General features: G+C 24.9%; 1 protein-coding gene across 1 annotated transcript in view; it reads right to left on the bottom strand.

The window, feature by feature from the left end:
• LOC136979045 (diacylglycerol kinase beta-like) overlaps positions 1–15,766 on the bottom strand; it is a 116,117-nt gene that overhangs the window by 51,513 nt on the left and 48,838 nt on the right. The window contains exon 2 of the mRNA XM_067274938.1: positions 7,697–7,865. Within this exon, the coding sequence (XP_067131039.1) occupies positions 7,697–7,760 (64 nt within the window). The 5' untranslated portion in view covers positions 7,761–7,865. The remainder of the gene's footprint in view (positions 1–7,696; positions 7,866–15,766) is intronic.

The raw sequence follows: 15,766 nt of genomic DNA on the forward strand, positions 1-15,766 counted from the left end.
ACACCGATAAAATCTTGGAATGATCTTAATCTTAGATGAAAAGGGAAAGAAATTATTAAGAATACAACAGTTTTTACAACAGTTTTCCACCAAATAAAAAAATATATATCGAAATTAAAACGAAAATGATAATTATAATGATGACTCGAGCAGCCGAGTGGATAAAAACCACCCGAATACTGATATGAATTCGCGAGTAACCAACGGGCTAGCCACGTGGAGATTTACTTCTTAACTAGGGGCCTATTTCCCATAGAAACTGGCCCCTGGTTAGTTGTTATACACGTTGATTCCTGGACGCACTCTCTGTGGCAAATGGCTCAAGTGTTGCCTTGCCTTATACCATCAATCCAATCCAATCATAAGGATGACTAGATGATGGAATCGAAATAGATGAAGATGGCAATATATCTCTTATCAATCATCGTTTAGACAACCGAAATATTTTCATTGCAATTTTGTTAATTTTTATATTCTATATTTGACGGAATATAATCTATGTGTAGACTTATAGGTTATAAAAATGAGGTAGGCGTATATCCGTAGCTTTTTAAAATTTAGTTTTGTGTATCCAAGTTTTAATGTTAGATATTTGTTTATGTTTCTTCTGTTTAGTAACATATTTTAAACCACTATCTATAAAATCACGTGATTAGCTTAGAAGTCCGCATGCTTATTTATCGAATAGGTCTTAAAAGAACAAAAATTTGTAAGCACAAATTCTATCACTCGACAAAAATTGTTAAGAAATATATTATTGAAAAATAAATAAATTTGAATTTTTAAATTATGTTATTGCTTTACTTTCTCTATAATAACGTGAGGTTGTACAAGAAAAATATAAAGTTTCTATAAAAATTTCGTGTCGATTTTTGACAGAAAAAATACATATTTTTTGAAATGCCTTAATACAATTTTTCTAGCTGTTGGGAATTGTTTATCTTTGTCCTTCTGGCAGTTAACGACACCTTATGACTCAAAAATAACTTAATATAAAGACTTTTATAACCGTATTGTAACTCTGTTTTCTCTTTAAATGATTCAAATCAGAAAACTCCATCGCAACGAATCATAAGTTGATATAAAAATTTTATGAGTAAAATTCGTTAGTTTCATACTATTAACATGTATAGATTTTTCAGAATAGACTAAAAACTACGAGCAAATATTTATTGTGACGTCGTCTCAATGCCGGGTTGCAATTTTTAATTTATTTAATTTAAAATATATGCTTTCTATCTCAAAATGGTAGTGGCTTGCCCCTGTACATCATACTTCTCCTCTTAGCAATAGAGTCGTGGCCTGTCATCTAGCTAACTCCTTTCAGGGAATAATTTTGAATTGAAATAACATGACTTTCAATTTTCACCGTAAGTTCATATATACTTAATCGGGCTTCTTGTTCCTAATCTTTTCATATCTGATCTAACCTTTCATCTATCTAACTCCGTTCTCGCGATTAAGGAAAGACAGACAAACTGACAGACGGACGACATTGAGAATCTATAGGTTTACAAGTTTTTAGGATTAAAGGAATAATGCATTAATTATTTTTATGATAATATAAAAAGAAACGTTGCTTTTTGCGGTGCATGGCATCGTTCAAGTTGGTTTACACAAAAAAAAACGATATTTTGAAACATTGGCATATTTGCTGTTGCATCGAGGTTCTGCACGATTGAGTTTCGATATATCGGTTAAACATCAATATATTTGTTCAATGTTAGTCTTTAATTGATATTTTAATTAATTGGCTTGATAAATCTACTTAATGATCTAACAATAGTATAATTGTTAACGATAACGATCTAATCTATTGATTAACTTAATTTAAGCATTTTTCTTATTCTGGAAATAAATTTGATCATAAATTAAAGTCTTGTAAGATAAGATTAAATAAGAAAACGTTCATAATTTTTTAATAATTTAAAAAATAAACAAAACTGTAACCCGTGTAAAGAAAACGGGAAGAGTTTAATTCTTTTTATTCGTGAGTTTCTTCAGAAGCAATTAAACAGCATTCTAAAATAATATAGAATATAATCTACACAGTATTTACATTCTCTTCTACGCTATTATTTTATCGGATATTTTATTTATGCTTTTTATGTTAATTGTTTAGTTACATAAACTTATAAAGAATTTTATATATTTTAAAAATACTGTATAACTATATTCGTTATTATTTTTGGCATTAAGCAAAGATGTGAAACATTACTTTTTAAATGGAAATTTTCATGCTAATCCTATCAAAGTTTTCAAATTTAAAAATATTTGAAAGTCTATAAAAATTAAAGATGTTTGAGATCCTATTTAAAACATTACAGCATGGATTTTTTTTTAATTGTAAACTTCTTGCTTCTTCTAAATTAGTGCTAAAAAGACACAATTTTTGATATGTTCGTAAAACATGGGAAGCAAACATCTTATTGGATTGTCTATTGACTTTTTGTTAACCTGTTATTTGAAAATTATAATGAAAATTTACAGGAAAACTTGATGCCATTAATGTTGTTTAGTATGCTCTTTGACTCTCTGTGAATTGTTTTATAATTTTTACACACTTCATTAGTATAAATTTTTATTTATATTAATGAAAGTTTTAGCCACATTTTATTAAAATGTTTAGAACCAAAAATAATCTTTTAGTTGATCAGAGAAGAATGGAAACCTCGATGTAACGAATTCTATCATCATAAAGGACTTGGATTCGAATCGATCCAGATTTACTACACTTCATGCATGCTTTGGATGGAAACATCATTTGTTCATTTATATTACTTGCTCACAGGCAGTCTTAAGCTAAATGATCAAAACATTAAAAGCAGTGACTATGATTATTAAGCAATTTGTGCTAATAAACTCTCGAAAGAACAAAAAGTTAGTTAATAAATAAGGTAAATATTGTGCGGATTAATTAAATAAAATTATGTTTGTATTAAAAACAGCAAAACTAAACGAAATAAATCGCGAATTTGATTATTCATTTTTAAGCATACTGTAAAAATTTTTGTTTTAAAATAATTAATCTTAAAGTAATTAATAAATAAGACTATTTTTATAATTTTATTTCCCATCGAAAAGAATGCTAAGATAAAGATGGGGAAAAATATTTAATTTTTATTTGTAGTTACAGTAATAATAAATTAATTTAATTTATAATACATTTAGTGGAGATAATTGAATTAAAGGTATAACTAATTACCAATTTAAAAAAAAAAGAATGAAATCTGTTTTCTTTCATATATACTTCGATTTAAAAGATGGCTCGTTTATTATTTACATCAGGAATTAGTTTGTTTAGAATGTCGTTTAAATATTAATAAGTAAACTCTAGAGAATTTTCAAAAAATTTAATTATAAATTTATGTATTTTCGATACTTAAAATTTATAGAAAAATGTTAAATATGAATATAAAATATTATATATTCTAAAATATATTTTTCTTTAATTTAAAAATGAAAGCACAGGACAAACATTTGTTAGTATTATTAACATAAAATATTCATAAAGAGAAATAAGTTCGAAAATGTTTTCTGATATTTCATAATCGTCTTCGGCGAAATAAAATAGAAAAATAAATGTTAAGTTATGAAAAATATTTAATGCATGAAGAAAAATTGACGTATAAAAATTTTAAGATATGTGAAGGAATTTTTTAAAAAAATTACTTCATGTCTTTCATATAGTTTTTATATTTTTATTATTATTTTAAAAAAAACTCTTAATTACTACTGATACAAAAAATGATCATTTCAAATTGTTTACACTTTTTATACGTATAAAACTGTATAAATGAAAATTATAAGAATATTTAGTAAACAATTTTTTATTTCGCAGAATCGTCAAAAACGAATTAAATTTCTTGGATCGAAATTAAAAACGAATAATTTTTTGTTTGTTAAAATATTAAAACCGTTCGCATTTTCCGCAAATTACAAGTTAATCAGCAACCCTTTAAACCGTCTAGACTAGTTTTTCATACTTAAATTAAATAATACATTCTTTGTTCTGTTTAAATATTAAAAATTTTCTATAAATGTGTCATTTCTACTTATTAATTCTATTTTTCTTCTATTCTTCTTTAAGACAAGGCTAACAACTAATTAATTATTAATTGTACTTTAATTCTTATTAACTATTTCGTTATAAATAAAGTCTAGCGATTGCAGAATTATTTATTTATTTATTAAAATTTTACTTACATAATTTAGTTTTTACTTTTAAATAAATTATATTTGTTTACAACATTTTAAAAATTGGGTTAGAAAAAGATATAAGAAGCTGAAAAATAGTACTGATGTGCAATTCGACGCATTAATCATACTGATATCAACATAATTCTAAAACTTAAGTTAGAATAAAATATCTTCGATTTCTTATCTTTTTTTAAAGAGAAAAATTGTCATGAATAATTCAAATTTATAATGCTTAAAATCTTATAGTGTCGATAATTTTAAAAAGATACTTGGAAATGTTTTATGCTTAAAGACTGAATTTTTTAAACGTTAAACAGTTAAAATTTACAAGTTTAAGAATTATTTAAAAGAATTTTTAACTATGTAATTTACATCTAAAATATATATATTTAAATTCTTTCATTCCTATTTTAGTTCGAAAATATGATATACAGCATCATGGAAAGGAGCAGTTTGTTTTACAAATACCTGTCACTTATATCAAGAAAAAATAAATACCGGTAAGAGAAGCATTTTAACATTCTTTCTTCTCAAAATAACCTCTTTTAGTATTTATAAATCTTAAAAAATAGTTTAGTTTTGGGATTTATGAAATCCCTTTATGGACGCCATTATGTATGACATGCATCTAAATTTAAAAATGTGACGTTTTAGAAACATTTTATACAAACATGTGTATATATATAGGCCTCTACTATTACTGTAATGGAAGATTTAGAAGAAAAATTACTAAAATTTTACAAAATTAGACTTGTTCTTCAAGTTTATATATATATCGGTTACTTAAACATGAAATCAACTGTTCATTATAATATATTCATCTAAAAGTCTTTTTCTTTTATTAAAAGTTTATTTCATAAATTGTTTTAAAATTTAACGTATTTAAATAAGAATATAAAATATTAATTTTTATCATAAATAATAATGTATATATTATCATGAAAAATTTTTAAGATATGGAAATATTCTTGTATAATACTTTTCAAGTAGAGAACGAGAAGACTTCGACCAGTTTCAAATTTTCATATGTTTAGAATTAAAGAGAAGCTTTTAATCTTTATAAATATTTAAAATATTAATCTAAACTTTTATAATTATATACGTATATAAATATCAGTTATACACTAGACAATTAATTATACAGTAATTATACAAGTGCTAATAGATATTATTATTTTCAAGTAACCAGATGCTAAGAATTCTGTCGCTAAAATATAAAAAGTATAAAACCGCAATTGAATTTTTTTATATGGTTAATAAAATTTGGTAACTTTTGAGTGAGTAGGTGTTGTTGAATAAATATTAAATTTAATTATTAAAGATGAGCAGCGCTAGTGGATGGCAAGATGATGAATTCCAGTTAAGATAGCTTTCTTGGGATTTTTTCCAGGAAATTATCCATTATCATTTCCAGTAAGATTCTAGGATGATGATGAAAATTGGAATGTAAATTAATTCGTCATCTATCTTACAAGTTTTTTTACTTTTATATTATATATTCGCTTAAATAAATCATCTTTAAAACAACAGATAGAAGCGGCTATGATGAAGCGAAATAATCTTGACTAAAGCTGGTAACAGTTATTAATATGATTGAGTTGATATCATCAATTATAGCGAATTGAACGATAACAAAACAAACAAGAATAACTTTTCTAATAATACAAATCAAACACATCTCTATGTGTGAAGTTGATTTTTCCTTCCCATGATTAAATCAAGAAATGTCAAAGGTTATGAAAAATAGGTCACAGAATTTTATTCTTATATTAGTTAGTAAATACTCGATAACTGATAGTAAAACGATGCAAATGAGTTTCACAACTAAAAGTTGTTTGCATTTCTTTATTTTCTTGCAATTTTAATGGGGTAAATTTTACAGATAGAATTATCACATCTGAAAATCGTTTACTTCAGACTAGAAATCAGCATTTAAGCCGAGCTCGTTAGTAACATTTAAAGATAAATCTAAATTGATCAAAATTTTTAAATTAAAAATAAATAAATAAAACATATACAAAAAATAATTATTTAAGCTATTTTAACTTAATTTTAGTGCTAATTAATAATAATTAATTTACTTATTATTACCAGCAAATGTTTTTCTCGTTACATTTGGTTCCAGACTTTCTTGTATCAAAAGCTATTTGGCCAAACATTTATAGAATAACGACGAGAAATACGTTATTTTTTAGGTATGTTTTCACCTTTTTAATAAATAATATTTGTTTATATTTTAAAATATCTGAAAATATATTTATTATAACCCAGTATAAAGTTGATTACATGCGTGTAATATGAAAACTATTTACTGTAAATTATTTTGATTATTTACAATTTTATGAAATGTATGTAATAAATAAACACAAATTTACCTTTATTAATTATAAATGTAATGAAGAAAATTACATTTATATAGTTATATTACATTAGTATGATTATCGCTTCTGCGATAACAATCTATTGATTATCCTAGAAATGAATCTACGCGATGCGCTGAATTGGAATATTTTGTAGCAATTTTTCAATTCTGTCCATCGATCATCATTCAAAAAAGGGAAAAGAAATCAATGCAAGACGAAAATAAAAGTTGCGGTTTCATTCATTTTCAATATTTTTTTTTTCTTTTTTTTTAAGAAAAGAATCTACTCTATATCGGATTTTAAAGTATCATAAGAAAGTTACGTTTTTATACAATTCTTAAAGATTGATAACTCTCAAGAATAACTAGAAACAATTCAAAACTTGTTTCATTATTTTCTTATTGATTCGCGAATAAAAGATTTCTTTCCGATTCATTAATATCCGGATTTTTATATCTGTATAATAAATACATAAAAATTAACTTTAATCAGTTAATTTAATATTGTTTATTATTATATCAAAATTAATACAGTCAAACCTGTGAACAACGGCCACCGTTGTTCACAGGTTGTTCGAAGGCGATTGTTGTTTGGAAGTTATTTTGTATGAATTTTTTTGAAAGTTCCTAAAAAAATGGCCACTATTCGGAGGAAGCCGTTGTTGGGAGATTGTTGTTGTTTGAGGTTCGACTGTATTAATTATTTTTTATTTAAAGTAACCGGTTTAATTGTTCATTACAACAATACAAAGATTTCGTTTCTGTTTATTTCTGAACTATAAATTTTATGCTTTCGAATAGAATTAACAAGAAACGAATAAGTTATTAGAAAAAACAATTTAAATATTTAATTAGAATATCTGCTTTAAGGAAATAATCGCCGGGTAAAAATAATAAAATTTCATTAATTATTCACTAATCTGATTAAATATTTTTAAAACGAGAATATATTATTATTATTTCTTTACTAAAATTGTTGATTTGATAAAATAGCATTTTTCGGCATTTTTAGCTAATAATTGGTATGCGGAACGTGTCTGAAAGGGGACGATTATTTAGTTGGAAACTATTAGTTAAATAATCTTTAAAGTACAAAAATAATTTAAATTTTAAGATATTTAATTTCATACTCACATTGGATGTAATCTTGAAGTTGCTCAAATTCTGCTGGAGAAAGTTTTTCCCATTTAAGGGTCATGACGAAAGTCAAGATCAAGGGTCACACATTGGTCTTCGTTCCGAAAAGAGGTCACCGAAAAATTGCCTCCAAACGGTGGCATCCGGACCGAAGGTGCACTCTCATCTATTCATTAAAAATAAATATTGTTATATTAATTTAATTATTTTTGCTGAAAACTATAATTTTAATTTAAAACAGCTATTACTTTTAATCAAGTTTTTTAATACAATTAGTAAAGAAATATAAATGATCTTAGGAAATATTTATAAGCTTTTTTTCCGCTTGGAATTTTATAACTGATTATAAAAAAATTTTAGTAATTAATTTTCGTCTTAATCATATTACATTACGACAATTTTATTCGCCTTATAGAACTTATAAATTTCACTTGAAAATCGTATTTTTATATACCCCATTAATTATCTTTTTATATATTATGAATCCTTTATTATTACTTTTTAATTAAGTAATTGTATTTCCAACTCTATATTTTTCGAAAAAGAGAACAAAGGGCTATTCATTTTCTTCAGATGTTTATCAATTCGTGTGAACGATATCTCGCAATTTACTGAATTAATTAAAATTTTCATGAATGTTTTTGTAACTATAAGTAAGATACTACCAATGGCCGAGTATATAAAACCATTGATCATTGGTAGTCGCGGGTTCGCGCCCGGGACTGGCCGCTTAGAGTTTTCCTGATTTATTCACGCGTCTAATATTTAAATAGCGATCAATTTCCTGTAGAAAGTTCTCTCTCGAGACACCCCCTTGGCAGATCGTCCTTGTGTTGCGTTACCGCATCCCACTAAACCAAATCAAACTAGGTATCAATCGTTCCCGTTTCTGACATTATTTTGATAATGAAAATTATCAGATTATAATTTAAAACTGTGTGTAGAGAATTATATATAATGAATCTGGGCGCAGCTAACTATATTCTTTAGGTAATGCTATTTACATACATCTAGAAGTAATCTTGACGTGAACGGAGATTAATTGCTAGAAACAAAATTTAGTAGGATCGATAGCAAAATTTTGTTTTTTAAATATATATATATATATTCTATAACAAATATTTTGAGATCAGTTTCTTAAAGGAAATAAAACTTCTTACGTTTTCCCCTCCGGCTACTTCACTGTCTCTATGTAATATGTTTTAGAGAGTTGCTTGTGAAATATCTGAAATTACAATCTGATGATCTACTAATTCGTGTCCTTCTCTGAAAGTTTGACGAATTTTTATATGATACTAGATGCGTGTTGAAAATATAAAATAACTAATCAAGTATTTATAGAAAGAACTTTAAATTAATTATTTGTTTTTTGAATTCATTTATACTTTATTTTTAGTTGTTTCCAGCAAAGTTATTAAAATATACCGCCAATTATTAAAATAATAATAATGTAGTATAATTTAAAATTGATTTAGTCAGCCATTTTTAAAATATGGCGTTCGATTGAATTTTATAAATTCATTTAGTATGCATAAGTATTAAATGAAATAAAATATTTTAAAACAAAATTTAAATCTTATACATATTAAAGTACAGATCGGATTTTTTCAAAAAAATATTCTTAATATATTCTTAGGTCTTTTAATAATTGCTTATAATTAAATATATAGTATTAACTTTTTGTTGATGTATCAAATCACTAGAGTAATAATTTCACTTTTCTCTTTTATATATATCAAACAGTAATTAAATTACACATTGTCTTACGAATCAAAATGATGAATTTTTAAAGATTTATTTATATTTAAGACAAGACGAAGCCACGTCATTGAGTATACAATTTTATAAATATTATAACGTCCCTCGCGGGATATAGAACATAGCATTTTCATCTCTAGAGAGGAAGAACTGGGAGTCGAACCGAACTTCTTATTATGGTCTATTTACAATGAATTTGATACTGTACAAAACAGATTAGAATATTAGCGACTATACAAAATATTACTGTATCTTGAAAAATAAAATTCAATATTTTAATCTTATAATAAAAAATATAAAAGAATTTCGAAAATTCTGAGACAGCAATTGGCAATGGCATATATAAATTCGCTTCTCTTCTCTTCTCTCTACGCTTTTTTATAATACAAGTAAAAAATATCTGAAAATAATTATAAAACAAAAAAATACAGGTAAACATGCGCTACGCATAAATAATTTTCTTTTAATTTGAGAAAAATCGAATATAAGAGGACAGCCTGCTTGAAAAATTGAATTTAGTTTAAAAAAATGGAACTAGATAGAGTTTGTAATACATTTTAAAAATTTATCGATTTTTAAGAAAATCTAAAACTGGATAATTTTTCCATATCTGTGATGTCACATTTATCGGTGATATCGGCAACTACGCTTTCTAAATAGATTATTTGCGATTACTTAAATCGTGTTATAGATATAAAATTATGTTAACTTGAAACGTGAAAACTGAAATTTATATTGGATACATAAGGAAATTATAGAAAAGAAATAAATGATATATTTTATAAAAAATATTTTATTTATAACTAACTTTTTATAAATTATATCTACAAAAATAATACATATAGTGTTAATTAGCACAGCCAATTTTATGAGAGATTTTCAATAGAGAATCTATCAAGCGATAAGTAATGATTTATAGTATATTAATTTCAAAATTTATAATTTTATTTTTAATAAGAACTTTTGTATTATAGTATTATGTCTTTTTTGTTATAGATGAATCATTATGCATGCAGTCACAATATTGGTGTTTATAGTATCTAAGACTTATCTTTGTACCTTCGTATTCTAAATTTGCTAACTTGTAGTCCTTTCCAACCACTTGTATTAGCCCCCCGTAACAGAGAACTTGTTCTCTTTTTGTAATACTAATCTGTATTGTATTGTTTTATAATAATATTATTAATAATAATAAATATAAAAATTAGGAATTTTTGAAAATTATAGTATTATTATTAATATATTAAAACGGTTGTATTAATATTTACAAAGTACCAAAGACGATTACCTCCTAACAACAGTCATTTATAAACAGCGGCCATTTTTTCAGGAATTTCTTAAAACAAAAATGCATACAAAGTGACTTTCATATAACTGCCATTCTTTGTTTTTTCCGGTGGCCTTTGATATTTCACTGTATTTATGTAATGTTATTACGCTACAATATTAAACATACTGCATCATTTTCGATTAATTAATTGAACGATGAATTATATCAAAAACGATATTTAACTATATTAATCATTTATTAATTATATTAAAGGTGTAAAAGTCGTATTTATAATATTTTAGATTAAGTGTATTTGCTATAGGGCAAAACTTTTTAGACGAAATAATAACAAATAAATTGTCTATAACTAACATCTTGTCAATAAACATTTGAGCAGAGAAATGTGTTGATTATACTGTTAATTAGTAAATCAAATATTATACGTTAGACAATAATAATATAAAAATCAACATGAAATACTATCTGCTGCATTCTATAAGGCAAAAGTGATGAGTCAGTTTGATTGACATCCTGTGTTTGTGTGTGTCATCTCGAAGGAACAATGTGTCTAGCATCGTGTTACAGTAAAACCAGCATCAATCACTCTCTTCACTTACTTGATATCCAGAGATCAAGTTCTTCAGAGAATAAAAATGGAAACTGTCGAAAATTTAACATAAATATTTTTATCTCCTAACATAAAACTAGTATGATATATATTTACAAATATTTCTTTATTTTTTACATCTAAAATTTTCAAAATTTAACAGACTCTTCAGAACTTCGCTTAAATATGCCGTAAATTGTACTGGTAAACGAAATAAAAATAGGAAAAACAGCTTCGAATCTAGCTTTATTTTGGACGAGATCCCAGAAACATCAATGATAAAGTATATTTGACAGAATAAATGTATATTTTTAAGCCGACATTTTATTTAAATCTTAAAAAGTTACCGACTTTGCTTATATATTATATCTGAAAAAATCAATTTTTTAGTGTATAAATTTAAATTACATAATAGTTACAAGGAAGTAATGTGTTAATAAATATTCATATGCTATTAAAATTTTCAAATCTAAAATCGATATTATGGAAATTTAACAAAAAAAATCTTCTTCGAGTTAATGCCCTCACTTTAATGTCGGTTTCGTTTAGAAACTTATAAATGTTATTTAATTATATTATTTATTGTCAAAAATATTTAAAATTATTTATTTGTTTCGAAATATCTAAGTTTTATGACTCTTTTATAATTCTTTATAAAGTTTTGTTTTTAATGTATTACTGTGTAATATTCGGACTTTTTTTTATTACAAATATAATAAAATTAACATTTCAAAATGAAGAATAAATCTATTTCAAATAATAAATTAATTCATAAATATATTTTAAATTAAATTGTTATACTTTAAATTAGATTTGGTTAAATGCAAACTTTAATTTAAATGAAATTACATGCAACAGTAGTTTGTGCATCTTTTAATATTTTTAATGTTTAAATTTTAAAATATTTATTTTGCATTTATTCATTTTATAATTCTAATAATTATTTTATAAAGAATCCTGCATTTCAGCTGAGAATATTAAATTACTGTAAGTCCTGTAAATAAATACAATTTCTATTATGGAGATCATTGCATGTCTATATACTGTATGTTGTTTATATATAAGATATATAGAAACAGGGCTTATTTTATAATAATTTACATAAAGTATACTCGCAAAAACAACTCAAAAATAATTACTTTTTAGAAAAATGAGAATGTTGTATTAAGATAAACTTTTAGATGTGAAATATTTCAAAAAATTTTCATAATATTTTTGAAATTATCTGAATAAATTTACATTTTTATTATATATATATACAAAATCACATAATTTTATTGATAAGAAATATATAAAACAAAATTATAAAACTAGTAAATATAAATATAAAGAATCGTACGGAATTTGATTATTTTCTTGTTGCTTAAAAACTCATGTCATGAAATTCTCATAGGAGAATATATCTTCAATTCGAATAAATATGTGTGTGCTATGTGATAAACATCTGTTTTATGTAGTGAATATATACATATATATTTATATATATTTCAATGTGTTAATCCTCTTTCCAAATTGAAATTACTAAGAAGGATCACTTGGGAGGAAGAATGGCAGAATATGATTCAATTGCAAAGAGTTCGTATCTTTCCGACTGAAGCAAAACATCTTTCAATCTGAAACTTGAAGCGTATAATTATAATAATTTTGTGATTATTGATATTCTTCGCAATGACCTCAAAATAATTATTCCATATTTGATAATGATCAGTAGAAGTTTTTGGAAATGCATCTAAAATTCTTAGATATAATATTAATTCTAAACATATTGTAGAACAGTTTTTCACAAAACTTTCGTTATTTATTTTTATAAAAACGACGATATAAATCGGTTTGATATTCGGAAAGAATATCCACAAATTCTCTTATTTGAGTGTTTCTTCAGCAGATACTTATGAATTTTCCAAACATTTTTCTATTATTCCCTAAAAATATCTCTTATTCTCTTCTTGCAATGCTAAAAACCAAATTCAATAATAGATTAAATGGGTAATGTTAATTACTTCTGTCAACATTAAGTGAACCATTATTGCACATTTTACATTAAAATATGTGTAGTAAAAAATAACATTTATATATTTTTTTATAAAAAATATGAATCATCTTATGTAACTTACATCATACCATAGAATCTTATAATACATTATATCGAAAGTCTGAATTTTTCAATTTGCACGATGTTTTAAACTGTATTAAAAATTTCAAAAAACCAAAGAATAAACAAAATACACAGTTAACGCCCATTAATTTTATTTATTTTCGATTAAACAATTAAACTGTCAAATATTAAATATCTAAGCATATTAAGGCATTCGATTCTTCGTATTGCTAACACAACATTGTGTTAACGTGATTAATTATTATTATTAATAATAGTAATTATGTGCTTTATTTATTCGTTGTGACATCTAATTACATTGAGAGTACTCTCATGAATACAATATATGATTATCTAAATATTCATTATAGCAAGTCGGAAAGATGATTCATTTATGTTTTGATTGTTAAGTGCTTCTCTTCTTTTATGTATATTATCGTTTAATCACGTCTTAAGTTTTATTTTGATTTCTTTTGGAATGTTTATCAAAAGGATATATTCACATAAAATTCACGCCTTTATCGTGCGTGGAATAAATGAAACGTTAATTGAATTGTGTTATCAGTTTTCAGTTTAAATATTATAATTTCGAAATAATGAATTAATTTATTATTAAAATAATTATCAAACCGAAAATTTTATGGTAAATATTAAATTCGTTGTAAAGATTTAGAATTGTGCTTCTGTGAAGAAGAATTGATAAAACGAGGTGAAAAAAAGATTTTCGTTCAATTTTCTGATGATACGTTAACGGAAAGTCTATAATAGTATTTTATTTTCTTGGTTAAAATTGATTACTGGAGATTCTGTAATTAATTTTCAGTTTAAAAAACAAAAGATAAATTTTTGAAAAGTTCAGAAATTATAACAATTAATACAGAAAACATCATTTTAAAAAATTCAAAAGCTACACAAACATTGGAAAGAACGTTATATAATTCAGGTTTTTTATTTGTAATGAAAATTATTAAATACCTGTTACTTGAATGTATATAGGGCAAACATTACACCAGGTTATATCTCGCTTCTGCTACGTAATAACTAAATACAATTGCAGCAAAGTCTCATTCAGTTTCACCACTCATTTTTGATGGTATCCAGCCGCTTTCCCTTTAGTATTTTAACTGGATAAAAATCCTTTGTTCTGATTTAGAGATGCTCTTCGACTTTACAATTTAAACTATGCCATTATCTTTTATAGGACCCGAGATAGGATTCACCTCTATTGGAAAGGGGCGCATGGCATCCAAGCCAACGGAAAGCCCACTACCGATTACCTATACTCCAGTGCAATTGCATTTAATTATTGTGTAGCAAAAGAGAGATATAGTCTGGTCAATGTTTGTGACTACACCCTGTATAAATATAATCAAAATTAACTGTAAATTTACATCTATATGTCAATATTTATGTGATGTGTTCACTACAAACTGTTATTGTAGTAATAAATGCATTAAATCAATTAATCCTTAACTGTTATATACGTTTCATTAAATAACAAACATTGATATGATTATCTACATTGCATTTTATGTCAGATAATAGCGACTGTTGATACTATAAAAGAAGAAAAGTTGATAAAGTGGAAATAATTAAATAATATATGTAAAATAATTGCAAATATAATAATAAATTTCTTAAATAAGTAAAAAATTTACCATAGCGTACTGTACAAATGAAACAAATATAATTATATGAAAAATGCAACATATTTTTGTTTTATTTAAATATTTTAAAATCGAGTTAAATTTTTTTTCTGCGTTTAAAAAGTTTAGTTATTTCATATTTACATACGAAATCGATCTTTCATTCGATAGTTATTTATAGTTTGCGAATGGATTTTTAATAAGATATCCAAACAGGGTTCAAGATAATCGTTTTATATTTCACAATTTTCAAAATTTAAAACAAAAATGCAGAAAAATAATACGACGTGATAAAAATTTTTTATCGACTTTTCTTTAATAATTTTTTATCGCACAAGAAGATAGAATTACGCGTGTCTTTAACACTGAGCATTTTTTTTTTTTTAATACTTCACAGGCACAATATCTTAAATTCACGATTTTTCACGGGTAATTCATTTCCTTTAGGATCCTTCTTCCTTTCTTCTTCTTTATCCTGTAATCTGCTTTCTAGCTGAACAATTTTCTCCCGTCCGAAATTAACGAGGATTACCGCTTTTGCTTACTCGTCATGATATCCCCAGGAAATCACTTTTATTTGTTTCTCTTTAAATAATCTGTAATCCTCTTCGATTTTGTCAAATGATGCTTTATTGGTGTTTGATTGTTCAATGTTTATCTCCTTTGATCGACGGAAACTTTTTTCTTCAAT

This window comes from Centruroides vittatus, unplaced genomic scaffold, assembly GCF_030686945.1.
Source record: "Centruroides vittatus isolate TY-2023 unplaced genomic scaffold, ASM3068694v2 contig_575, whole genome shotgun sequence".
NCBI lineage: Eukaryota > Metazoa > Arthropoda > Arachnida > Scorpiones > Buthidae > Centruroides > Centruroides vittatus.